The following is a 27,622-nucleotide window of genomic DNA, read 5'->3' on the forward strand; positions in this document are numbered from 1 at the left end:
AGAATAAGGGTGATTATATATCAAGTCTTTCTTGATTCCACCTATCCCATCAGCATAAGGGTAATTTATTCTTCTTATTGAATTTATTCATATTAATATAATATAGCATTTCATTACCGTAAATATCTCTTCATGTTATACCTGAACAAAAGACAAAACTTCTCAACTTGAGTATGTACTCGATGTAAAATTTCATACCTCAATAAAATTTAAGTAAATTCAGATATCTACATCTTGTGATGTGTTGTTGTTTGATTAGAACCAGTTAGACTGTTGTAGTATGGAGGTTGACTAAGCAATGTATTTGATCACCTGCTAGGTCCAAATAATAAATAAAAGCATTTCAGGCCAAGTGTATACATTACTCATAATAATTCCATCCATGAGAACCATAAAGCATACCAGATTATAGTGAGATTGTTACAATGAAATGATGCATATAATTTTAATACCATTGATGACTGTACTCACTTTATAAGAGTCTGTTGCATTCCATACTTTTGATAGAAAGGAGCCACAATAGGACCTAACAAGTTTGTGCTTACTTGTGAATACATCACAATATGACTTAATGACATTGTGCTGAGATCAATTGTTATGAATATCTCACTTAATCATGTACACGCTTCTGTTTTTAGTCCCCAATCCAGGCCTCCCTTCTCAAGCTCCAAAACCCTGAGATGAACAAAATGGCTCTGGAATGCTTCCTCTGTGAGTTACCTCCCCTTCCTTGAATTCTTCAATTATTGGGATAGACAAAGCAGCATTTGAACATACTGTCTACATTCCATTAAAAATTTCTAAAGTAATCAGACCATCAGAGAAATTGTTTAAGCTTAAAATAATTTCTAACAAGTCATGGACATTAAGAATTATTGATAAGTTTACGTCATTGTGATCTTAAGTAAAAAATAAGGTTACTGCATCACCTGTAATCTGTAGACTATAAACAATTCATTACATATAATTTGTAAATGTTAAATAATTGTCACAATAATGTATCATATAGACCAAAAGATTTTCCTGATGATTCATAGTATTTATCTTCCATATTATTGTAATTGGTTTACAAAATTTTGTTTAATGAGTACCCATTTATTTTGGAGAAAAAAAATTCTTCTTGGTACCAATGCAGAGTGATTTAAATGATAAGTAGTCAGTAATACTTGAGAATCATTTCAACAATCTGAGAAAAGTATCATACATTTCTTTTGGTTGTTGATATATAGAAAAAGCTGTCGAAATTTGCATTTGTCCATTTAGATATCATGAAATACATGGGAGACTACCCTCTGGGTTCAGGAGAGACAGAGAATGATTGTGCACTGAAAATCCTCAAGGTAAAAGCACAATATTACACTTGTAGGCATGCACACAAGTCCTGTACCAATTCATTCTTTATGTTTCCACCATGAATGTGGCAGGGTCATATATTGCAGGGATTCCAAGCATTTAGTGTTTCGTAAAATTATTTCAGTATTTAGTGAAAATTCCACTTTTGTAATAATGATGGAATTCTGGAGATACAGCTGATAATAGAATGTAGTTTATTGATGTTTTTTGCACCTGGATTTAAGTACCTTAAAAACCTTAAATAATTTAATGGAAAATAATGCCATCTGTGACATCACATCAACACTGAATTAACAAGTATAGTCTTGTATCCTGTCTTGTCATAATACACTTGGACCATTGAAAATAAAGAATTTTGTCAGAGGGGGGTAAGTTGTAGTAATTGCTTGTAATCATTTGTTTTTAAAAATTGATAAAATGTTAAATGCTATTTCAGATGTGTCACAAATACCCGGAGATTAGGGATGAGGTGTATTGTCAACTGGCCAAGCAGACAACCAGTAACAGAAGCATGAAACCAAAGAGTGCCATTATGGGATGGAGACTGTTCTCTATTGTAGGAGCATATTGTGACTGTTCAGAGGTGTTGCGGCCATATTTGTTCAAATATCTGGAAACCACAGCCTCGGATCCATCCAGGACACACAGTGGAGCTGCTGCCATCTGTCTGCAAAACCTCCGTAAAACATTTAAATATGGAGGCAGGAAAAATGTGCCCTTAGCAGAGGAACTTAGTGCTTTGGCTGTAAGTGATGAATTTTGTGCTTGCTGTGTGAAAGGCTTCTTATAAAGAAAAGTAAAACCAAAACATCTTGTATGTTTTTTGCTGTTCTCCTTACTTGATGAAAAACAATGGAAAATTCAGTTAGTGTATGACATGCCTGTAAAGTTAGAGTAATTCTAGCTTAATTTTCTCTCATGTAGATGTTTTCCCAGACTTTTAATTGAAACTTGGCAAACTTTAAGTGGCATTTGCTTGGCTGCCATTATTACACTTGGAATAACATGCAGTTAATGACTTGAATTTGAGAGGCAGCATTTTGTTCCACATAGAAATGGTAAGATGCCATTGTAGGACAACAACTGTTATGTATACTTTCATTTTACCTGTAGAATTAAATATTAAGTACATATGCTTTGCACCACAGTAGTCCTGGGTTTGATTTCTATAGCTGTCATATGCAAGAATTCAGTAAATAGCAGTGTCCCAGATGAGCAGTGTACATTATTAGTGGGCAGAAATAAAAACAATTCTCACATTATGCATTAAATATTTAAATGCCATTGTATCGGTGAAATCATAGAAGGAAGTGTGTCGGGGCCCCGAGTGGCCGAGTGGTCTAAAGCGCTCTCCGTTACGGATCACTGCCATCTCACCTCTGTCTGTGTAGGTTCGAGTCTCGGATTCAGCCAATATGGGTATGTGAGAAAGCTTGCCAGTAGCTTCTCGAGGGTCGGTGGTTCTTTCCCGGGATTTCCCGGGTTCTTCCTCCACCTTTAATACTGGCCGCCATGTATAGCCTATCTTGTGCTGAAAAATGGCATTAAACCCTACAACAACAACAACAACAAGAAGGAAGTGTGTCAAATTGTGGATGCTGTTTTAGTCTTGTAGGATAATTGAGCAAGTTATTTGACTGTCAGAAATTTATGAAATAAACATGACGGTCTAAATTTGACTGGTTATGCGAGTACTTTGAATAATTTTTAAAACTGCACCATAGAATCTTATGATAAAGGGGATAAAAAGAAAATGGGTTTGACAAATGCCAAGAATGTTGTGGATAGGGATGGTAGGACTCCTGTTACATCAGTGATTGCTCTCAAATTTAAGTTCAGATGAATTCATACTTTTTAAATATAAAAAGGATTAAAATCATAAGAAATTAGCATTGTTTTTTTATTATTAGATTACATACTTTAAAACTGATGAATCCCACTAAGTTAAGGGATTTAGCATGTGGTGTAAAGAGTGTGAACTTTCTAATGAAGTTCTTATAGACGAATGATGCATCAGCCTTCTTTCCTTTTATACAGTTACTGTGTTCTTTGGACCATTTACTATCTGCAATGTTACTGTGTTCTTTGGACCATTTACTGCCTATAATGTTATTGTGTTCTTTGGACCATTTACTACCTATAATGTTACTGTGTTCTTTGGACCATTTACTGCCTATAATGTTATTGTGTTCTTTGGACCATTTACTGCCTATAATGTTACTAATTTTTTGGACCATTTACTGCATATCATGTTACTGTGTTCTTTGGACCATTTACTGCCTATAATGTTACTGTGTTCTTTGGACCATTTACTGCCTATAATGTTATTGTGTTCTTTGGACCATTTACTGCCTATAATGTTACTGTGTTCTTTGGACCATTTACTGCTTATAATGTTACTGTATTTTTTGGACCATTTACTGCATATCATGTTACTGTGTTCTTTGGACCATTTACTGCCTATAATGTTACTGTATTGTTTGGACCATTTACTGCCTATAATGTTACTGTGTTCTTTGGACCATTTACTGCCTCTAATGAAGTTCTTATAGATGAATGATGCATCAGCCTTCTTTCCTTTTATACAGTTACTGTGTTCTTTGGACCATTTACTATCTGCAATGTTACTGTGTTCTTTGGACCATTTACTGCCTATAATGTTACTGTGTTCTTTGGACCATTTACTGCCTATAATGTTACTGTGTTCTTTGGACCATTTACTGCCTGTAATGTTACTGTATTGTTTGGACCATTTACTGCCTATAATGTTACTGTGTTCTTTGGACCATTTACTGCCTATAATGTTACTGTATTTTTTGGACCGTTTACTGCCTATAATGTCACTGTATTTTTTGGACCATTTACTGCCTATAATGTTACTGGGGGTTTTTTGGGACCATTTACTGCCTATAATGTTAATGTGTTTTTTGGACCATTTACTATCTGCAGTGTTACTATATTCTTTGGACCATTACTACCTATGTAGTTAGTGTTCTTTGGACTATTTACTTACTTTGTGGTTAGTGTTCTTTGGACCATGTACTTCCTGTTGTGGTTACTGTGTTCTTTGGACTATATACTTCCTATTTTGTTTTCAGTGTTATTTGGATTATGTACTTCCTATTGTAGTTACTGTGTTGTACCATTTACTGCCTATATGATCCCTGTGTTCTTTGGAATTTTAATGACTTATGTGGTTACAGTGTTCTTTGGACCATTTGCTGCCAGTGTGGTTACAGTGTTCTTTTTACCATATGCCTATATGTTTACTGTTCTTTGGACCTTTTACTGCCTTTGTGGTTCCTGTGTTTTGATCATTTACTTGTTGTTCTTGTGTTATTTGGACCATTTACTGACCACATGTCACAACATGATATACCTGCAGCAGTCTTAACAGGTTAGACTGTTGCATTAAACATCTTAGATGATTGATACATCATGTATCTGGACAAACATTCATGGTAAAGTTAACACTATTTTCATGTCGATGACCTTTCCTATGTTCTATTTTGTGTCAGTTTCTGCTAATTACTGTCAGAAATAACAAGATGACTTTTTTTCTTGCCACCAGGATGGAAGGATTTCCAAGAGGTTCTCCTTCATATACAGTGGATCAGAGAGGGAAGGCATGCTTCATGTGCGACCATGCATGGTGAGTATCCATGTTGGGTTTGCAGGTCAGATATAATCAAGGGAGGATATTTTTTGTCTTGGCTTTATTTTAAGATGGCATTGCATGGGTAAATAAAAATTTTAATGAATTTTTGCAGAAATTGAAGAAAAAAAACTTAATTGTGTTGAGGTAGATTTTAAAGTCACAAGCATAATGCCGTAAATTAAAGTATTTTTACAATATTCTGTTTTAGAGAATCTTCATTGCCAGCATAAAACATAAAATTTTATAACATTTTTATTGAAACTGATGGATACAATTTTAATAAAAAAAAGCAAACATTCCAAAAGGAAAAACAAGTGCTAACCTAATTATAAGCTCAATACATTATGAGGTGGTTATGACACTGTCAAATGGCACATGACTTTTTTGTTTCTTTTACAAAGGTAAATTTTTTTACAAATAATTCTTTCATGTTCATCCCCCCCACCTCATCCTCCTTTTAGTTTAAGCAAAGAATAAGATACATGTGGAAAAACATGGCTGTTTATGTGGAGTTTTACAAAAAATTATATAACCATCCCAATGCAACAATCTGTTCCAAGGACTAATTGAAAATCTTGGACCGAACCATTTTGAAACTCCACAAAATGTAGAGATGTTATTGGTTACTCTCCTGTTCATTAAATAAACATCACATTACCTTTCCAAACATTCAATTATTACCAGTGTACACAAAGTTACAATGGTGGTTATCTAGCCTTGTTTTGATTGCAGGTTATGCATTTGACCCATATGCCTAAATTTGAATCCTGGGCTAATGCATTTGAATCCTGGGCTAATGACATCTTCTCATTTGAGAAATAAAATGGGTGCTTGGGAGAAAATGAGTCCCAGGTTACCCTACAGCCACACCTTTTTACTATGAATCATTTGGCACATGCAGTCTTCTTTTGGAGCCCACAAATACTTTCTGTAGTAATGAATCACAACATAGGAAAGTATATTATAAACATCATGTGTGATTACGCATGATGAAGTAAGGAATGGTATGATGTATGTGCATGCAGATAACTATTATGTATGGAGTCTTGAAACTGTATGGATCATATTTATTGTATAACTCCTATGAAAAATATAGTATCCTATAAAAGTCCTGTATTTTTAATTTATTTTTGTCTTCTAATTCCTTTATTTTAGATCCTTTCAACCTATCTTTCTTTGACTATATGTGCCAACTTTTTGTTCATTTCAATGGGTTGACAGGAAAATCAGAAATTTGCCTTTTTAAAGAATTTTTGTTTGTTGAAAGTGCATAAAACTGGAAACCAAGTTATTATTAAGCAGATGGGAAATAAATTAAAGTTGGAATGTAAACAAGTGCTCAAAAACAGATAATTGACTTGAAAAGTGCTTTGAGTTCACTAATTAGAGCCAATATGTTTCTCTGGCCTGCTCAGTTTTTTTAAAGTCTTTCTGCAGCCCATGAGGGACACAGACCAGTAGATAACCAAATCTGATGGCTTTTATTTCTGAGGGATTACCATGTTCCCAACTCTGTCAACTTTTCTGAACAATTTCTGGTTGTGAATTACAGTTGTCTAATTCGTTTCCATGAGAATCAATTTTTTTAATTTGTAAAAATATTATATTTTCATGGGTTTAAAAATTTGTTGATTTGACTCAGAGTTTTGAATTGATTTAATAGTTTAACCTCGACAAATGCACAAAATAGACAATACAAAAAAATAAAAATAATACTAACAATATGGTTGCTTTACCTATTAGTCAGTATTATAGTAGATCTCATTAGTAAAGTTAAAATTGGTAGGACTATAGATGAAACTAAAACTCACGTCTGCCATACAAAATGCATTGGCACTGAAAGTAGACATTGCATTTGATTTAACTATCAACAGTGTTGTGCATTTTTATTTTTATTGTTGATTTCAAGACGTTGTAAACATTATGATCTTCTATTATCATGGCTATCAAGGAAAGTGGCCAGAGCATGTATATAGGAGTTGCACACTAAATTTCATGGCCAGTGCATTTTTCTTGCACAAATTATAAAAAAATCTACAGCAACTACTATTTGTTTTACCAACTTGTTACTCTATTTTGATATTTATGTATGTATGTATGTTATCTAATGGTATCTCAGAACAATATTGGTTATATCGTGCATATTAAATGCTCTACAGATGTCAAGATAAAAAGTTGCATAAACAATTTTTTAGTTAGAAAACAAGTTGTATTTTTGGCGTTGGGATCACATTAGTTTGAATTTATTTCTGCATGATTGCGTTGATAATAAATGATTACAGTAGCTTCTGGAGACTGCTGAATACTTTGAAGAGTTCAGATATAAGATGCTGTATTACAAATTTTTTTATAAAACATACACTGAAGGTATTACTTATAGTACAGTATTTGCTATTCAGTAGGGGAAGTAATATTGTCATGGAGTGATTAGCAACATAAATGGTACATACCAGATCTCTTTATTTGGCATACTTTTTCAATCAAAGGACTTTCTGATCTTTAAAAGATCTCAAAAGAGTCTACCAACCCCCCTGGAATCTAGTACCTTAGTTGTCAATTTCAAAATTTCCATACTAATGGACCTTATCAAAACATATTCCATTGTTTCTCAACCACCCACTGCAATAAAAGAATTTTTTTTCTGTGCAAGAAGAACTGATGTTTAGAGCACTAACAGATGATGTAATTGGGCACTGGTGCCAACTTCGGCACCTTAATAATGATTTATATATATTAGTTGGCTTGGAATATCATATATATTTAAGGTTATGATGCTTCTCATTTGCAATTTGTTTTTCCCAGGTGGTGCATGACGCTATAGAGGATGTCTGTAGCAGGCTACAGATCCATGATCCAGTAGAAGTAGAAGAATATACAATGTTTCTTAGGACAGGTAAGCAGACAGTTTTATTTTATTTCATGATGTTATTTGGGGCACAGCTGTCACAGTGACTTCCCCTGGTGGAAAAGTCTTTTTTTTCATAGCAACTTGTTTTATATGTTGTTGCTGAAGAAATTATTGTCTTTTACATGGGCTTGGATCCATAAAAGTAATAGACACATTTGAAATACTGTAATGATGTCATTTAAAGAGGGCATGTTTGTCTATAATGATAGCTTAGCAAAGTTCCTAAGTTAATTATGACTGTTGACAATATTTTTGTTGTGGTGTAAAGTATGGTTGAGTCTAATTGTGAAAACAATATTTTAGCACCTTATAACTTTAATGTCAGAATTTCACAACTGTTCATTTATGTCTTCCAACAGCAGGTGGAATGTTCACACGGTTGCGGTTAGATGAGTACATTCTTGACGTAACGGCGGAACTTCTGCGGGCCAAACAAGAATATGACCTTGTATTCCAGAGAACTGTATGGTACTTCCCCTTCAGATCCATAGATAATGTATTGTACAATGAACTAATGTATTCCCAGGTAGGTTTTTATGTCGAATTGGTTGAAAAGTACTTGTTTAATTCATTGTGCCTTCAGAAAGTCTTGTTGTTGAACCCTGTGATTGCTCAATATCACAGACAGTCATTGGTCATTCTGTGACCTTGAGGTGTAGGGTCTGATAGTTCATATTTTGAGCAGAAATAATGCAGCTTCCAACCAGTATGTAATGATACATCACTGTGATTAATATTTTTCATGCTTCATTTACATTCTTATAAGGAATATCAACTTCTACCATGTGACACAGAATTAATTAAGAAGCTGTATGATTATGTACCACCAGAAAAAACTGGTACTTTTTTTAAAGAATGAAGTTTATATAAAATTTTGACCCTCTAATTTAAAGATATTATTTTTATATTACTATTATCTCTTATTTTATAATATTGCCAAGGTCTTTACCTTTTATCTTTGATCTTTTAGGACTACATTTGTTTCTTTAGAAGGATTTATCTTTGAAAAAATTGCAGTTGTTTATGATTTAATTTTTAGAACTTAGGTTTGAATTAGCAATGTATAGCCAGGATCATGCTGATGTGCCTTTAAACTATATGCATATGCAACTTTATCTTTTTTATTTACCTTTAAAACATAGCATTCTTACGTGCTATGTTTTATTTTGACGGACTATGTTTATTTGAAAGGGTTTATCTTTGTACAGTTTTTCATAATTTTTATCTTAAGGTTTACATTTTAGAACTTGTCTTCTAATCAGTCTGGAATGTGCTGCCATTTGAATAAACATGTATAGATATTCAGTGACCAAAATTTTTTTTGATCAGGTGCTTTAAAAAAGCATATTGAATGTAGTTCATATACCATTGCAAGGTTCTTTCATGGAGATCGGTGAATGGTTTATTCCACTTCTAAATTCCTGTTTACCTGTAAATACCAATGTTTTGTAAATAAAAATAATAAAAGAAAAATGTTTTGAGGTATATTAAGTGTTTGTTTTCATGACAGATAACATTGTATGTCTATAACAAACGCACACAGTGTATTTGATGTACCATATATAAAAAGTCTGGCCAGTAGCAACTAACATTGATCCTAGTCTGCCGGCACATTATGCAATGGCAGATCTGGGTTTATGCAGTTTGCAGTTGGATCTGTACACACATATGCTAATCAGATGTGTCTATGTAGGAATGTACTGTGGGGAACATAATTCTTCAGCTGTAATTTTTTGTTTGCTGGCTGTAAATGTTGGTACTTTTGAGTAATACTGTTTTCATTCCAGTGTATACCAGATTACAAGGAAGGTTTGCTGGTCACAATGAGGGATGGTGTGTTGACAAAACAATATGAGGTAATATTTTTTACAAGTCCACCAATAGGCTTACTGTATATTTTTATGTCATCGTCCTTTAAATCATGTTTACTTTTTTTTTGTTTCTACAACTTAACTATAACTTTGGTTTTAGACCATCTGCCTTTACCAACTTTGTAGAAGGCTTGTACTTCAGGTCAGGAAAAAACTATTTTGAGATCAAAGTTTTAAGGTCAAAGTCACTGTGACTGACAGAAGGTATCCAGATAATAATAATGGTTCTGCATCACAAAGCTTGAGTAAACTTTGTGAATGCCTTGCACTATGAATAAGTAAAAATCATGCTGATTTTGATGCCAAAAGGTCAAATGTCAAGATCACTGGGCTAAAAAGAAATGATAAAAAATTTCAGCATAATAAATTCAGTTCTCGAACATATACCTTCATCAGTGTTTGTTAATTTTGGTAAATAAAAAGAAGTCTATTGGTTTTGGGGTTAGAACGATAGCTTGTCCAAAGGTTTTCAAAGGCCAGCCTTTGCAGTAAGAGTATCCTATTAAATTTGGGGTCATTTCAAGGTCATAGGGACTAAAAAAAGGAATTATGCTTTCCTTACAATGAGCAAAGTTCTTTACTATGTTGAGATCACAGAATCTGCAAAAAGAAAACCAGTTTCCCCAAAATAAATTGCTATGGCAGACATACATGTACTGTTTACAGTACTCCTTTTTATAATTGTTGTCAACTTAAAAGAAAAGAGATCACTAGGTATCATAATGTTCTATGCAGGTTTGAGGGAGTATGGTGTATATTCAGTCACTACCACTTGAAATGCAGACTAAAATATGTATGATGCATAGTCTGTTTTAATGTCCCCATCTTGGACAGTCGGTAATCATAATTTTCAACTTCTAGTATGGCAGCTGTTGTCATGTCCATTTAGGACATATTCTGTTCATGTCTGTAAGCACATGTTGTCTGAGAGGAAAAAAATAATTTAAAATTATTACCTTTTGATGGAAATTTAAATTTCTTTGATATCTTTTTGGAAAATGACTTAATTTTTACTAATTTTTGCTGACACGAAAATTCACTGTACTGTTGTCAGCTTTTCTCAACTAGATTTTAATTAAATTCTACTTTAATTTTTTGCATGGTATTACCATACATGGTCAACATAAATTAGATTTATTAAATTCACAATGCACATTGTTGAATAATAGGCAACAGAAACCATAATAGCATACTATATGGCAAATTGCTAAGACTTAAAAATACACAAGAAATAATCACTTGTTGCATGAAGCTTTTATGTTAAAATGTTGCAGTGATGTTGCAACAAGGGAGATAAATCTTACATAAATAGCAGTACCATGATATGTTGTAACTGATGCTACTTAAGCTGTGTAGGAACTCAAATTTGCATCATTAGTTACCTCCCATATTGCAATATTTTTATATTGGTCATGGCAATGCAGTGATGATCTAAGATAATATTGCACTGTAGCCACATTTTAATACATGTTGCTCAATGATTTGTTAACTTTATAAGGAAACAAGATTTATTAAAATTCCAGATGGATATTTCTCTTCTGGCTGCCCTCCTCCATAGAGCTGCTGATCAAGTTGCCATGCCAACAAAGTAAGTTCTCAGAAGGTATTTTATTAAGTTTTAGAAAGCAAAATGAGGATGAAAATGATCACACGTCTGATGTAGTTGCTAATGGAATGAATGTGTGTGATTTTTTTTGTCTCATTTATATAACTGACATGTTACTGAGCTTTGGTCTTGTGATTTTCACAGTTTATGACAGACTTATTGTTACTGTGCTTTAGTCCTGTGATTTTGACAGTTTATGACAGACTTGTTACTGAGCTTTGGTTGAGTGATTTTGACAGTTTATAACAGACTTGTTACTGAGCTTTGGTACTGTGATTTTCATGGTTTATGACATGTTACTGAGCTTTGGTCCTGTGAATTTCACAGTTTATGACAGACTTGTTGTTACTGAGCTTTGGTCCAGTGATTTTGACAGTTTATGACCAACATGTTACTGAGCTTTGGTCCTGTGATTTTCACAGTTTATGACAGACTTGTTGTTACTGAGCTTTGGTCCTGTGATTTTGACAGTTTATGACCAACATGTTACTGAGCTTTGGTCCTGTGATTTTCACAGTTTATGACCGACATGTTGTTACTGAGCTATGGTCTTGTGATTTTCACAATTTATGACCATCTTGTAATTTTCAGAGTTTATGACAGACATATTGTTACTGAGCTTTTGTCCTCTGATTTTCACATATGCAAAGTACACAACTGCAATATAGATGAAGCCAAACATTTTTAAATACACACACACACACATACACACAAGTATGGCATGCTAAACAGAGCCACCCAGACTTAGCATTATGTTGGATGCTAAACAGAGCCACCCTGACATAGCATTGTGTGGCATATGAAACAGACTCCCCGTACATAACATTGTGTGGTATGCTAGATAGAGCCACCCTGACATGGCATTGTGTGGCATGCTAAACAGAAACCCCTGACATAGCATTGTGGGGGGCCCTAGTGGTCTAAAGCACTTTCTGTTACGGATCACAAGCTATCACCAATAGGGTTTCATTATCACAAACATAAGTCATCAAGCATTGGGACTATACATTTTAAATGATATTTGTTGTCATAAAATGACTTTTTTCCATTTCTAGTAAAGACCTGGAGCATCTGTTGCCAGACCTAGTCCGAAAGATGCCAGACTATCGCCCCCAGCAGTGGCTGAACAGGGTACATGATCAAATGGGTAACATTGGCAGAATGTCGTCAGCCGAGAGCATGGCCAGATTTGTCGGTAAGAGTTGGTGAATAATAATAATAATAATAACATAATAATGGGATTGATTAGTTTGTGTACTCCAGCAAGTAAACAAAACTAGGTACCAAAAGAAGCAAGATAAGTGATGGATCTCAGTGTCAAGGAACATAAACATGTCAGTGAAGTATTTGGTCACACCATTATCTGAATCAAATGTTTCATCACTCTGATTAAGGAACACCCAGGTAAATCAACTTTAATAAATTTTATGATCAATATAAGAAAATATTAATGTAATTGAGATAGAAAGTTGTCATGTCTGCTGCAAGCTTTATTGTTTCTCTTGTTTTTTTAAAATAAATTAAAATGTAAATAGCAAACTTGAAGGTTATGCAAGTGAAAGTTGAGCACTGGTACTAGAGCAATTTCTACTTTGAAAACTGATATGTAATAATAATGCCATTGTTTTGCAGAGGTCCTATCAAGATGGCCACTGTTTGGATCCACATTCTTTAGGGTGAAGGTAAGTACATGTATAAACTAAACTTGGTTTATCTATTGAATCAGTTTTATGTGATGGCAGCAAAAGTGATAAATAAAAAAATAAAAGCTTTTGCACAGATCATTTGGAATAAAAGCTTGAATTCTTGTTTTAAATTCCTACATTGTTTACATTGGAACAATAGCTTGCATAATGGAAATACAGAATAAAGCCTATATTTTATAAAAGTAGAGTGTAGTGTAATATTCATGATACATGTTGGTCACAAAGAAAGATTTGTCTTTGAGAGGATTCTGTTAACTCGAATATATAGAATATCTTCCCACTTTTACTCTAGTACCATCTGAGATTAAGGCATGAAGCTTAGTTACTTTCCATGTTTGCCAATTAAAGACATGCAGTTTGGTTGCTTTCCATGTTTACCAATTAAAGACATGCAGTTTGGTTGCTTTCCATGTTTACCAATTAAAGACATGCAGTTTGGTTGCTTTCCATGTTTACCAATTAAAGACATGTAGTTTGGTTGCTTTCCTTGTTTACCAATTAAAAACTTGCAGTTTGGTTGCTTTCCATGTTTACCAATTAAAGACAGGGGCCCCGAGTGGCAAGTGGTCTAAAGCACTCTCCGTCATGGATCACTGCCATCTCACCTCTGTTTACTTGGGTTCAAGTCTCGGGCTCGGCCAATGTGGATATGTGAGAAAGCTTGCCGGTAGCTTCTCGTGGGTCATTGGTTCTTTCTGGGGTTTTCCCGGGTTCTTCCTCCACCATTTATACTGGCCGCCATGTATAGCCTATCTTGTGCTGAAAGTGGCATTAAACCCTATAACAACAACAACAACCAATTAAAGACATGCAGTTTGGTTGCTTTCCATATTCACCAAGTAAAGACATGAAATTTGGTTATTTTCTATGTTTACAAAGTAAAGATGCAAAACTTGTTTTTTATTTTTGTTTAAAGGAGTTATTGCCATTGTTTACTTGGGAGTCTGGTGTGGTGTGTTTCAGAATCTTGTTAATACGCTATCACTGTTTGGTACAGATTATTGCCCTCCCCATATATTTTGTCTTGCAGCAGACATATTTTTTAAATATTTGTTAATTATTTTGTCATGCAGTGTATGACAATGCTTGTGAATGCAACTAGTCCCTCAGTTTTTGATGGATTACTGTGAAATGTTGTACATATTAATTATGGTGTCATCATCTGAAAATGTGTATATCAACAAATCGTTGTGCTTTCTCAATTTTTGTAAGAGTTATTGGCCATTTTGTCCTGCAGCTGAATACAGAGGAAGACAGAATCATGTGAATGCAAATTGTCATGCATTTTTTTTAGTGGATTACTTTGAAACTTGGTACATATTATGGTCATCATCATGGGATATGCATGCTGACCAGTCATTGTCCTAGCACAATTTTTAAGAGTTGCTGGCCTTTTTTATTTTTACTAGACTGTAAAACATCTTGAAAGCAGGTATATGATGAAGGATGTGTGTGTGATTTGGATTTTTAACGTAGCTTTAACAATTTTTCAGTCATATCGCTACGATGTCTGCAGTATGACAGTTTATAGTAATGTCTAGCACTGGGGCATCATGCTGCAGACATGTAGCATGACGTCCCACCCAGTCACATTATCCTGACACCAGGCCTACAAGTCCTAAAACTAACCCCATAATGCTGAACGCCAAGCGGGGCAGCTGTTAGTACCATTTTTGTAAGTCTTTTGTATGACTCGGCTGGGGTTCGAACCCATGACCTCCTGCATCTAAGGCGGACGCTCTAACCACTTGGCCATCGGAGTGGTGATATGATGAAGGAAAGGTAAGGTATACCATTTGTACATGCTTACAAGTCAAGTTCAACTGCAAACTGCATGGGTCCAGATCTGCTGTCGCATAAAGTGCCTGCAGATCTGGGTCTGTGCAGTTTGTTAGGATTAATCAGTTGAACAAACAACACAGACCCTGATATGCAATCACATTGTGCTTTGGTAGATCAGGTTCTTTATTGTTTGCAGACTCAACTTGTAAGCAAGTATAGATAGTATTTACATCAGCAAATTGCTCCCCTTTCATTGTGTTTGATTGTGTATTGTAGCATATTGAACCAAAATATTGCATGTAATAGTGCAATACGGTAGCAGTTTCTTTTTATTCAATCACAGCCTCTGCGTAAATGAACTAAATGTTTTTTTTAATTTTTATATTTTTCCTTTGCAGAAAGTCTTGACGCAACCTCCATATGGTCACTGCATACTGGCAGTCAACAAGACTGGAGTTCTGTTGCTGGATCCCACAACGCATGTAGGTGTCAAATATGCATACATGTACATACATTCATGCATTCATCAAAACACTTTACTCTCATTTGATCTCAAGAAGTTCATAAAATACTACATTTTTGCGGCATATCATTTTGCATTAATGAATACATTAGCTGTTGATTACCATGCTTACAAATCGAGTCCAACTGCAAACAACATAGAATATGATCTACTATTGCATAATGTAAAGGCAGATCAGGATCTGTTTATTCCACTGATTACTCATAATAAAATGATTAGACCCAGATCTGCTGGCACATTATGTGATAGCAGATCTAGGTCTGTGTAGTTTGCAGTTGGGCTTGAATTACAAGTTAGTGTATAAGGTAACTCCTGATAGAGTAAATAAAAACATTGTCATGGGTATGGGTTTTTTCTTTCTTCAAATTTAGCAATATTTGCTCTTGCAGACATTTTATACAAATTAGTAGGAATGTAAGGTATTCTGATATATGTAAACCAAGTTTAAATATTGTCACCAATATTGTAGATTTTCCAAATTTGCAAACATTTATATGATTCAGATTATTGAATTATCATTATTGCAGGATACATTCCTTGCGTACACATTTACCGAGGTACTGTCCACACGGCGTTACCGTAGTGACAGTAATCAGAACTACCTGGACATGAAGTTGGGCAACTTGATGGTGCAGAAGATTGTCAGAATTGAGACTGACCAGGTAAATAAACACAAAATTTGCCCTTATCAAATGAACAAGTTAGATCTGTCAGACCTATTAGAGATCTAACTTGAGTTTAGGATTCTGACAGACCTGTTAAAGATCTAACTTGAGTTTAGGATTCTGTCAGACCTATTAGAGATCTAACTTGAGTTTAGGATTCTGTCAGACCTATTCGAGATCTAACTTAAGTTTAGGATTCTGACAGCAGAGCAAGATCTTTTTTTAAAACCCAAGCTTCTTAGCAAATTTGGTACAGGGATATAAAAATGGGTTATTTCCACTCATAATTCCATCAATCACAATTTATTTCTGGAAAATAACTCCAAAAATAGGGATGAAATTATACACCTGTGCAGTGTATCAATACAATTCATGATGTAGAGCCTACAATAAGATAACATTATCAATATACATATCAACTTGGTCTTTTCATTATTTGAAGGTCTGCAGTTGGTAGGGTGGTGTCATTTTATGCATGTTGACATTGGTTCTATTTCCCCTGTGCAGATTATAGACAGACATAGACTTTTAATGTCTATGTGCCATTCTCATCCTTGATCAGATAAAAATGTTTACTTCTAAACAGACTACCCATTAGATGTCAGTGGTTTTGATTCAACCTTTTTTCAGACTGCATCATTTGATCAGATGCAGACCTCTTCTTGGTCACCATGCTCTTTGTTTTTCATTGTGTGAATGCTGTCAAAACATCTTTTTTAATGCCTTCACTTGAATTTGGAAGGCATTACAATTTTATTTTCAAAACTGAAGAAACAGTGGCTTTTTAACTTATTTAAGGAAAATCTTATCTAGAACAAGCCAGAGTGTGGAAGTGGAGACAGCTAACAACTAAATCCATCATATTGTTCTTACTGCATATGCAAAAAAACAGCACTAGTTTCTGTCGGGGAAAAGTAATTATTGACAACACCCACTTGCCTTCTAGAAGTTACCAAGGTGATTTTAACTTGTACAATTTGGAATCTACTCCTTCAGTAATTCTGTGCTGTTTTTTAATCCCATTAACATGGTTAGTTGCTGATCACAAATATCAAGGTAAAAAGAGACATTACAAACTTGTTCCCCATATATGACTTAATTACTTTACGGATTATTTAATAGCCACTTTCTGAGAAGCTTATCCATTGCTTTGTATCTGTTTGGATTGAGTTTGGATGCAATACTTACAGTGTGTGGCATTGTTAGTCTGGAATGTGTCCTTTATGTTCATTTATTTTATCAGTGACAACATATTGTTGGAGGCAAGTTGGTGTTGTCAATAAGCATTTTTGTTAATGTGACATAAATTAGTGGATATGCCTGTGTCAGCTGTCTTGGATGAATTTCCAACTTTAAGAATAAAAACGCAAGCAGCTAATAATTGTTCCCGACTGATGAAGATTAAAGTAATTTGTATAGGGCTAAGTATTGTTCTTTATCAATTCTTCATCTGTTGTATCGACATGGAAAAAGTATTGATACATTGATGTATCAATTAGTCCCAAAACCCAAACCATACAATATTTTCAAATGAAACTTGGCACACATATTAGACAAATGGTTTATAAATATTAGTGTCTATCGATCCATCCATCCATTATTACACTTCTGTTTCCGGGGCATAACTCCAGTACCTTTTGAGATATCTCAAAGACATTTGGTATATTTATTTGGCTTGTAGTGTAGATGTGCCTCTTGCTATTCAGTTTTTCCTTTCCAATATTGTTAACATTTTCATGTTTGTTTATTCATGGGTGTTTTCTTGATTAAAATTTAAATAGTTCTAAATGCTTGTTTAACACTAGAGATTTTTAACTCTGATACTATAAACTACTTGGATCTAATCTAAGTCTTTTCATTTTGTCATAGATAAATCAGTTTTATGACATTGACAAGGTAATTTCTCTAAGTTACTGCTTTTTGATCCATTCTTGGACATCATTAAGATGAGATTAAGTTATGGCCCTTCACAATTCAATTAATTTCATAACATAGGATGTTACTTTTGGCTTGGCATAACAGCTTAGCTCAACATATTCTGCATGAATAATTTGTGATAAACTTGTACATATATTTTATAGGTTTAGTCTTCTCTGCTCCAGTATGACTTGTCAATGAAATTCATGTTGTGAACATTTTTTATTGACCCAAATCTGTCTTTTATGGGTTTTGTCTCATCCACTCCACTTTTGTCAGAATTACAGCCCTTTTCAGTCAGTTTTAAGTCTTTATTTCAGATGTTGCGTGTAATGACAAGACCTTGAACTTGGATTTTTAAAAGATCAACATCATTTAGAAAAGTTGATGCCCCTTAATGCCAGTCTTTTCCAAATTTAAGTTCTCAGTATAAGTTACTTTGTTTGAAGCTCTAGGAAATGATTGTGAGTGGAGCTGTTTGCATTGCACCTGTCACTCAAACTCTATTTTTGCTCCCTTCTCATGCAAATATTAAAGAAAAATTGCAAAGTGTGGTAATAATTCTGCTATTGGATATTATTTGTAGAAAGTTATGTCATCTTTTTTTCTTCCTGGCCATGTTTTTATGGTATAAAGTTGGTTTCAACTTGAAGATATAATCAGCTGGTGGCAAAGAGCAAGAAAAATACTTTGTCTTTTTAAAGACTTTCCTGTGTCCTTGATCATGTTATGCTGTTGGCAAGATGAAGCTTTCCACCATTTTTAAAGCCTTGGTATCTGTAAACTTCATTTTCTACCCTTTTGGTATGCACTTAGTAGTATAGTCGGGTTGTATTTTATGAATTTGATAGAAAACTCCATATTATTACATGTTTTAAATGAATACATCACTCCTATAGGTCTACGTAGATCTGGTGAGTCAGTTTCAAAACATCGGCAAGTTAGGTTTTATAAATGGGAGTTTTAAAGATAGAGCTGATACCTGGAATCAAGTGCTTTCATGTGCTGTATACATTGATTTATACAGAACCAGAATTTTTACTCAGATTTGATCAGCGTATAAAGATAGTAGAGCTTAAATGTGTGTGCCACAAAAGTCATTCTTGCATTGGTTTCTCTGACATGAACCACATTGTGGATTGCCATTCTTCTGTTTTGGTGTTCACTGCATGTACATACAGTTTATTAAAAACCAGACAATAAAATCTTGGTTAAGTTGACTAGAAAAATTGATTCAGATGAATGTTAAATTAAAAAATGTTTTCAATTAAGTGATTTTTTTTTGCATGATTAAATGTGAAAAGTTAGTATCATCCCTAACTAGACTTGCAGGTGTTGGCACTCTGTATTGAATTGTTTGACAAGCAGTTTATAAGACCTCAATAATCATTGTACACATCAGTCTTTAAATTATACAATTACATTAAATTTATAAATGTATAAATAACACTTTTACACACATCATGATCACATACAGTCTGATGAATCAGACAGAGTACCTTCATGATTTGGTATTGTTTGGGGGCTAATTTATTGGACTAATACACACATGTATGTAGGCATGACACAAAACCAGTCGCTCATTTTACGAAAATGCACAAGATTAATATTGGTGTCTTTTTTTAATTCTACAGTGATGTTTAATCACGTCTTATAACATCCAAACACAAACTGCCTCAGAGATATAGTTATGCCAGACTCGTATAAACATGCTTTTATACCTGAAAGCACACAATTTGAAGGAATTGTAGGCAGCTACACCTCAACTTTTTTGTACATTTTAAAGTTTTAACATCCAATTTTTTTTCTTTCTTCCTCTTCATCAGTTCACCATTTCTACACATGCATAGTGTCAATGTAGCACCTGATACACATGCAGAAATGCTGTTTTTCCGTTTTCTGCATGGCACCATCTTTTGTTGACATCAATATTTACATTTTGACAGAAGCATGGAGGTATCATCAGACATGTAATATATACCCACATTTCGGTGCTTAATTTGTACAGATTTGATGTACTTGATGATGCTCATGACAAGTTACATGGATCCACATGACTGATTACAAATAATTCCAAATGGTTATTTTCATTTTTTAGGGATCTGACATTTCCAATTTGATAAGCCAGTACATGCAAGTCATCAATCGACATAGAAAGCGTCCCTCTGAGAAAATGCTGACCCCAAGGACATAAAGGATTTGTGTTCATTGACTAGAAGTCTTGTGATGAATGGACTGACAGTGTTGTTAGTGATTGCAGTTTAGAATGTCACTGGGGATGGGATTTATCTCAATTGAAGAATGACTTTGTAAATACACATATATGTACAAATTACATATCAGGCAGATATTGCAATATTGTAGATATGAGGTTTTGCAAATATTGCACCAATAAGTAATTGTTTTGTTATGCCATGATTATTATGGAATTAAATAGAGTGAAACAATGTAGATTACATTGTGATATTGAACAATGGACTTTTTTTATAAGTTTGTTTTTACTGCATTTATTTTGCTTGTCTTTTTTTTTGTCTGCTTGAAGTGATTATCTCACAAGCCTGTGACCTGATTTCCATTCTCAGTTACCAAGATTAGTGGTTATGTCTTATAATTGTCACTTTCTATATTTCATCTCTATTGTCCCATTTGCCTGTAAATAGAGAGTGTAAAGGGATATAACTCAGACTGCAGTTATAATAGGAGGTGATTCTGCTCGAAATGGTTACCAATCCTGGTATTAATTGACGGTTTGTATATAGAATCATTTCAATATTTTCTGTCAACATTTGGTATGAATTTTTAATCAATTCCCTTTTAAGAGATGAAAAGACCTAAATATTTAAAGTCCAGATTACATCTTTTGAGTGATATTGGAATTTACTTACGATCATAAAAATTTAAATGGTTGTCAATATTTCACAATTTATGTTCAAATCTTTGACTCTCTCTCTCTGATGTAACATGATTCTCTAAATTAATATTAGTCTTAATACCATGGTTCATTGCAAAGGTTTATTCACTTCCCTTTTGGTACAGTGGTAGATTATACCTCAAGATTCAAAGGCATTTTTAGGTCGATATTTAGGGCCCACCAAAGCACAGTAACCCTTAGACATGGATGTCATTGGCATGTGAATTACCTGTGATGTATATGAGCCATTTACAGGTTTCTTGCCCTTGTTAGATCTAATTTACAGCTAAAGTAGATCCCAGTAACCAGCATGGCTCGGGAACCATTCAACTTATTCTGATTTCAGTTTGATGCATGCATGGTCTATATACCTAGAGTTATGGCCCTTGACAAGTAGCTTTACATATGTGCATGGGATGGTTCCTGTAACTGACACAGCTCAAGAACCGTTCAATATATTCTGTTGAATTTGGTGGAAACTTTGTCTAAAAGATAATGTTTTATGCATTTTGTCTTGTTAGCTCCATTCTGAATAGGGTTTTGACCTTGGACATTTACCTTCCTATGGGATACTGCTTGTAACTGGCACAGCTCACAAACCATTCCACTGGTACTGGTGCAATTTGACGTGAACATTCTATCAATGACTTAAAACGTGTCTTATTGATCTAGATGTGCATGGTAAGGGTTTTATCATGTAAATTCCATTTTGGAGGGAGTTATAGTCCTCGATTCTTTTGTGTCTTCACTGGGATGGTGCTTTTAACTAGCATTGTTCAAGAACCATTCAATTTGTTCTGATAACATTTTGATACAAACAATGTCTTCTAGACTTGCATGTGAATTATATGGATTTAGTCTTATCTCCTCCATTTTGGACCGAGTTGGGCACATTAAGTGTTGTTTTGACATTGAACTGAAAGAGTTTGGTAAGAGCATTATATGAGATTTTTTTCATCGTCGTTTTGGACAGAGTCAGAGTCAGCTTTATCTCATTTCATAGGATGTTATTTGTAGTCAGCATAATTTAAGAATCATTCAACATATTCTGATGCTCTTTTATGTGAATGCTATTTCGTAGACCTATGTGTCTAGTCTGCTTTGGACAGAGTAATGGCCCTTGTTGATCAACTTTATATCTTTATCTTAAAACTGTAGCAAGCAGGCCCTCTGTGGCACTCATCACAAATAGCTCTTGTTTACATATCATTAGGAGTGTGGAGAATACATTTCTCAAAAGTTAATAAAGGCTAGTCCAACATGAAAGCAGCCAAATTTTGAAGTTTACCTGTATAGTAATTGATTGTGAACCCTTTTTAATTTTGTCTGTATGGACACATTTGGTTGCAGTTCTTTGAATTATTGAAGTCTTTTCCTGTAAAAGCAGATCACTTTGGTATAGACAAGACAAAGCACAACACAGAAAGCCATGCCATATAGATTACATCATTTTATCATATTGTCTTTGTGTGCCGTCATGTTAACAGATGTCACACATAGTTGCACAAGTTGAATCGTTTATAATGGCACAATGGATTTCTTTTTTAATGTGATTTCTTTCAACATGTGTGGAGTATTTAACCAAATAAAATGTACTTTCTCAGATAAAACATATTTTTCATATCACAATTTATATATGCACTTGTATCTCTTACAACCAATTATTAAAACTGGTTACTGATCTACAAATATAGAAATAAACTAAACGTATCTTTTCTTGATTATACTCCACCTTCAAAAGGAATCTTTGAAATAATGGTGGAAGATAAACAAGCAAAGTTGAATTGATATGAAATGCCAGGATAGGAGAAAGTTGCCCTTAATGTAAATGAACAAATTATAAGTGTATGTGTGTGGTGAAAGTGTTATGGGTATTTGTTTTGTGGATGAATTGTCATACTGCTTAGCCAAAATGTATCAAGTGTTTTATTGATGACTACAAACTTTAACAAGGACATTGATTGCTGATTATTGTTCCTTCAAGTTGTGATTACATCTAAATTTTTATCAAACGACCTTACTGTTATGGTTGTGATTACACCTAAATATTTATCAAATGGCCTCACTTTATTGGTTGTGAATGCACCTAAATATCAAACTTGGCCTTGCTTTCATGGTTGTGAATACACCTGAATATTAAACTTGGCCTTGCTTTCATGGTTGTGAATACACCTGAATATTAAACTTGGCCTTGCTTTCATGGTTGTGATTACAACTAAATATCAACTTGGCCTTGCTTTCATGGTTGTGAATACACCTAAAGATCAAGCTTGGCCTTGCTTTCATGGTTGTGAATACACCTAAATATCAAACTCGGCCTTGCTTTCATGGTTGTGATTACATCTAATATCAAACTTGGCCTGGCTTTCATGGTTGTGAATACACCTAAATATCAAACTCAGCCTTGCTTTCATGGTTGTGATTACAACTAAATATCAAACTTGGCCTTGCTTTCATGGTTGTGAACACACCTAAATATCAAGCTTGGCCTTGCTTTCATGGTTGTGAATACACCTAAATATCAAACTTGGCCTTGCTTTCATGGTTGAGATTACACCTAATATCAAGCTTGGCCTTGCTTTCCTGGTTGTGAATACACCTAAATATCAAACTTGGCCTTACTTTCATGGTTTATTTTTAAAAAAATTGCCTTGTCCTGCAGTTTATTGCCAGTTGCATGAAACGGTTTGTTTTTAGTGTGTTTTTATTTTTTAAAGTGATTGTTAACGTGGGATCCCATTTGTCTTTGGATCTCAAATTGAAGAAATGGCTCTTGAGCATCCCCTTAGAAAAAAGGGATTTTATTACTGTTAGTGTATCACATCAGTGGGCATATGTTTGTGTATGTGATCTGCAAGTACACGTGTGTGATACAGTATACTAATAATGGCAAATATATAGCCACCATATGTACTTGCTTACAAGCTGAAGCCAGCTGCAAGAAACATAGACCCTGATCTGCTGTCCCATAATGTACCAGCAGATCAGGGTCTGTGTGGTTTTCTCCACTTATCAGTCCTTACAAATGGCTTAAACCCAGATCTGCTAGTACATTGTCAGATCTGGGTCTGTGCAGTTTGCTCTAATTTATAAGCAAGTATAGGTAGATATATCTATATTCATTCGAAGTATAAAATTTTATTTTTGGTCACATGGTTAAGCTAATTACTGATAAATGAGAACGTTGTCAAAAACATTACAACGAATAAAAATAGGCACATCTAGTTGGCTTTTCTATTTGATTCTTAAGTAAAGCTTATGTATTCTGCATGCTTATGTTATTTATTATACACCTATACATTTTCTACTCATGAATAAGCCAGATTTTTTCCATTAAATACCAAAAGTAGGAAATGATACTGTCATTGATTCCACATTACCATTCTCTCAAATGAGGCTGGAACTACTCTTTTCATCAAGGTTGCTTGCTTACAACTGAACAAATGCAAATAATTGTGCTGTAGAAATGGAAATAAGTTGCATTATTTTAACAAATCTGTGTCGTCTGGTTCCAACAATTTGTTCCTCCTGCTGATAATAACTTGAAATAATGCTGCCCTTTGTAACATCTCCTTCCGCTAGAAACGGTTTAAAATCTGTATGCTGGGCCATGAATGGAAGCTGTCCTAGTTATTCAGCTGGTGATATCTTTTGTGATGCAAAATTGGACACTGCACAACAGCTATAAGTTACATACAAGTCTGCTGCCCCCATGCGTTAACAAACTCATTTTATTAACAAGTGAAAATGAACAACTGCTACACATTCCTTTTACATACTCTCCTTCATAAAACTGATATTTATGCATATATTGGCTGTTAAAAAAATGAAATTTGTTTTAGGACTTAAGATGATGAAGTTAATATAAGAAAAGTTGAAATGTTAAGCAATTTTGATGTTTTTCAGTTATGTTTTTGGATTTTATTAATTCGTTTGAAAATTTATAGGTATATAACAAAAATATCACTATCAAAGCAATTCAATCTCGATTATGATATCACATCTTGTTGTCAGCAACAGAACATCCGGATTATGATTTGGCGCTTTTTATCTTGTAATGGTCTGGATTTTCTGGCAACTCAACCTGATTTAGCAATAAAGATCATATTACTGTGGTAATAATATATCATTACAAAGGAATTTTTATGCTTATATTTCAAAACGTGCACACATCTATGCATTGCATTCGCCACATTTAGAAATGACCTGCTGGATCATTGCATGACGACATGCATTGTTTGTTTTTTTAGTTTTAAAATACTGCAGATTTGTTGAATTTCACAAAGTTTATAATCAGTTAAACTTTTCTCTTTGTAAATATAAATGCTGTAAATATATTTATACATAATGTTTATATTACTTTCCTGTGACAAGTTTAATGTCAGAGACTCTTGTCATTAGGTTATGGACGCTTTATAACTTTGTTAAATCAAAAGTATATTGGCTTTTCATTTAGAAATATTTTTTATTACATTCCAGAACCTTTTTGTACTAACGATTTGTACTTGTTATATTTTATTGGTATCTATATTTTGTAATATTATATAGATATATCACAATTCAGATAAAGACACAGGATTGTTTCCTTTTGCAATATTTGTTTTTAGGTAAATTTTAAATTTTATTCAATTTGATCACTCCTTGGGCTAAGAGTTAATTTTATTGAAGCAATATTTCTCATGTTAATTTAAATACTGTTCCTTTTTTTTAAGTCGACAGTGAGGTGAAATAAAAGTGTACTACATGTGCGAGAACATCAACCCAGATGTGTTAATAGTAACTGTTTTGTACATTATTATTAGTTCAATATTTTCTGCAAGAATTCACTTAAATAGTTTGGGGTTTTTGTCAAAAAATGTTACTGGGATGTTGATAGTTCACTGCACTGATAAGAAACAGTGTACTAGTGCACTTTTCACCTGCCAGAAGTGAGTTTTCAACTAAACATATATTTGTGAAGGTAATTCCAAAAATAGTGTATTTTTTATTAACTTTTGTTTCATTAACATTTTGCTTTTATCGCAGAATATTTTATCCTCATTTAGGTCCAAGATTTATGACCAGTATTGTATACAAAGAATTTTATTTTGCCCCTTGTGAAAAATACATTTGCAACTAGGGAAAGGCAATTAGTGCTTAGAAAGTATCTCTCGTATGGTGCACCAACCAAGATGTTTTTTTATGAAATCTAAACCTTATGCTAAAGAAAATAGCAAGCAAATTAGACATGCATATTTAAAGTTTGTTGATAAACTTTTTACTTCTTCATCAATAAAGCATTATCTTTGCTATGACACATTAAGGTGATATGTATCCAAGATCAGGATAGATGCCTGGATGAGCAAACAGCCTGTTTGATAGCTGTTCTTGCTTCAGAAGATAGCCATATATGAAAGAAACATTAAAGTTGACTCGCAAGTTAACTGGATAGATTGTTTCCAGTAGGATTGACACTTAAAACAGAAAAATATCACACTTGATGCAGACACATTGGTTATTTTTATACTAGGTACATGTCACATTTAATATCGTCCATGCAAATAAATTGGTTATTTTTAGACTACGTACATGTCATATTTAAAACATCATTACTGAATCCAGCAATACAAACTCCAAAACTCGGCCCTACATCAAGATTGTATTTAGGTGTTTTTTTTAAATAGAAAACGGCCACTTCTAACCTTTAATCTTAATCTTTGGTCTTGGGAGGAAATTGCTGGATTGGTTTGATTTTTTTTTTTTTATAAACTAAATAAAAATAGTGCAAACAAAAGGGTGCAATGTATTTAAGAAAAAAATGTGCAGTATGTACATATTACATAATTGCCAATCGAATTCCGCATACATTAAAAACGGGAACAAAATTACAGTAACTGTACCTACAGAATATCAACTAGCACAGTCTTGTGCGAGTATTATCACTTGGATCTACTATTTGCCACATTCCTAGATTGGACATTTTTACTTCAGGACTATGGCTGTGACACTTATTTCCATATGGTGAAATACATACATATGCATTTGTCATACTGTATTTAAAGGTAAGTTGAGTTAATCAAAATTTACTTTTGTATCATGTAACATGTGACAATTACTTTCTGATAAATGACATATCTTTTGCTTTAAATAAATGTGATGACCTCTTTCGACATAGAGTAGGACCATCGTGTGAGCCTTGTATAATGTATGTGCAATTACGATGATATTTTTTGTTGTTTATAAAATCACTGCTGCTATAGATACCGAAATATATTTAAAGAGAAACTTGTAACCCATAAATATTATGTACACTGCAGTTGACATGTATACTTTTTATACTGCAAGTAATAAAAAATATTCATTAATATTGACTTTATTACTTCATATATGTACTTTGTCTATTACTTCATACATGTACTTTGTCTATTACTTCATATATGTACTTTGTCTATTACTTATACATGTACTTTGTCTATTACTTCATACATGTACTTTGTCTTTTACTTCATACATGTACTTTGTCTATTACTTTGTCTATTACTTCATACATGTACTTTGTCTATCACTTCGTACATGTACTTTGTCTATTACTTCATATATGTATTCCAGCATAAGGATATTAATGTAAACAAAGTACATCTTTTGTGTTGTTGTACCAGAGGAGCTGGAATTAATATCTGGTCCCTTCTGTCCATACATGTTGATATTATAAAAAGGGAGTATGCCATGCAGGAAATCTGTAA

General features: G+C 33.8%; 1 protein-coding gene across 2 annotated transcripts in view; it reads left to right on the forward strand.

Moving 5' to 3' along the window:
• LOC149805795 (unconventional myosin-XV-like) overlaps window positions 1-27,244 on the forward strand; it is a 180,016-nt gene extending 152,772 nt beyond the window's left edge. For both annotated transcript variants that reach the window (XM_089950497.1, XM_089950496.1), the window contains exons 42-54: window positions 639-711; window positions 1,264-1,340; window positions 1,790-2,098; window positions 4,925-5,005; window positions 7,814-7,904; window positions 8,279-8,445; window positions 9,707-9,775; window positions 11,314-11,378; window positions 12,452-12,591; window positions 13,029-13,078; window positions 15,283-15,366; window positions 15,935-16,069; window positions 20,088-27,244. In XM_089950497.1, the coding sequence (XP_089806623.1) occupies window positions 639-711; window positions 1,264-1,340; window positions 1,790-2,098; window positions 4,925-5,005; window positions 7,814-7,904; window positions 8,279-8,445; window positions 9,707-9,775; window positions 11,314-11,378; window positions 12,452-12,591; window positions 13,029-13,078; window positions 15,283-15,366; window positions 15,935-16,069; window positions 20,088-20,183 (1,437 nt within the window). In that variant the 3' untranslated portion in view covers window positions 20,184-27,244. The remainder of the gene's footprint in view (window positions 1-638; window positions 712-1,263; window positions 1,341-1,789; window positions 2,099-4,924; window positions 5,006-7,813; window positions 7,905-8,278; window positions 8,446-9,706; window positions 9,776-11,313; window positions 11,379-12,451; window positions 12,592-13,028; window positions 13,079-15,282; window positions 15,367-15,934; window positions 16,070-20,087) is intronic.
• Window positions 27,245-27,622: the final 378 nt, after the last annotated feature.

The sequence above is a fragment of the Sinohyriopsis cumingii genome, chromosome 2 (genome assembly GCF_028554795.1).
Source record: "Sinohyriopsis cumingii isolate HCF-2022 chromosome 2, ASM2855479v2, whole genome shotgun sequence".
Taxonomy (NCBI): domain Eukaryota; kingdom Metazoa; phylum Mollusca; class Bivalvia; order Unionida; family Unionidae; genus Sinohyriopsis; species Sinohyriopsis cumingii.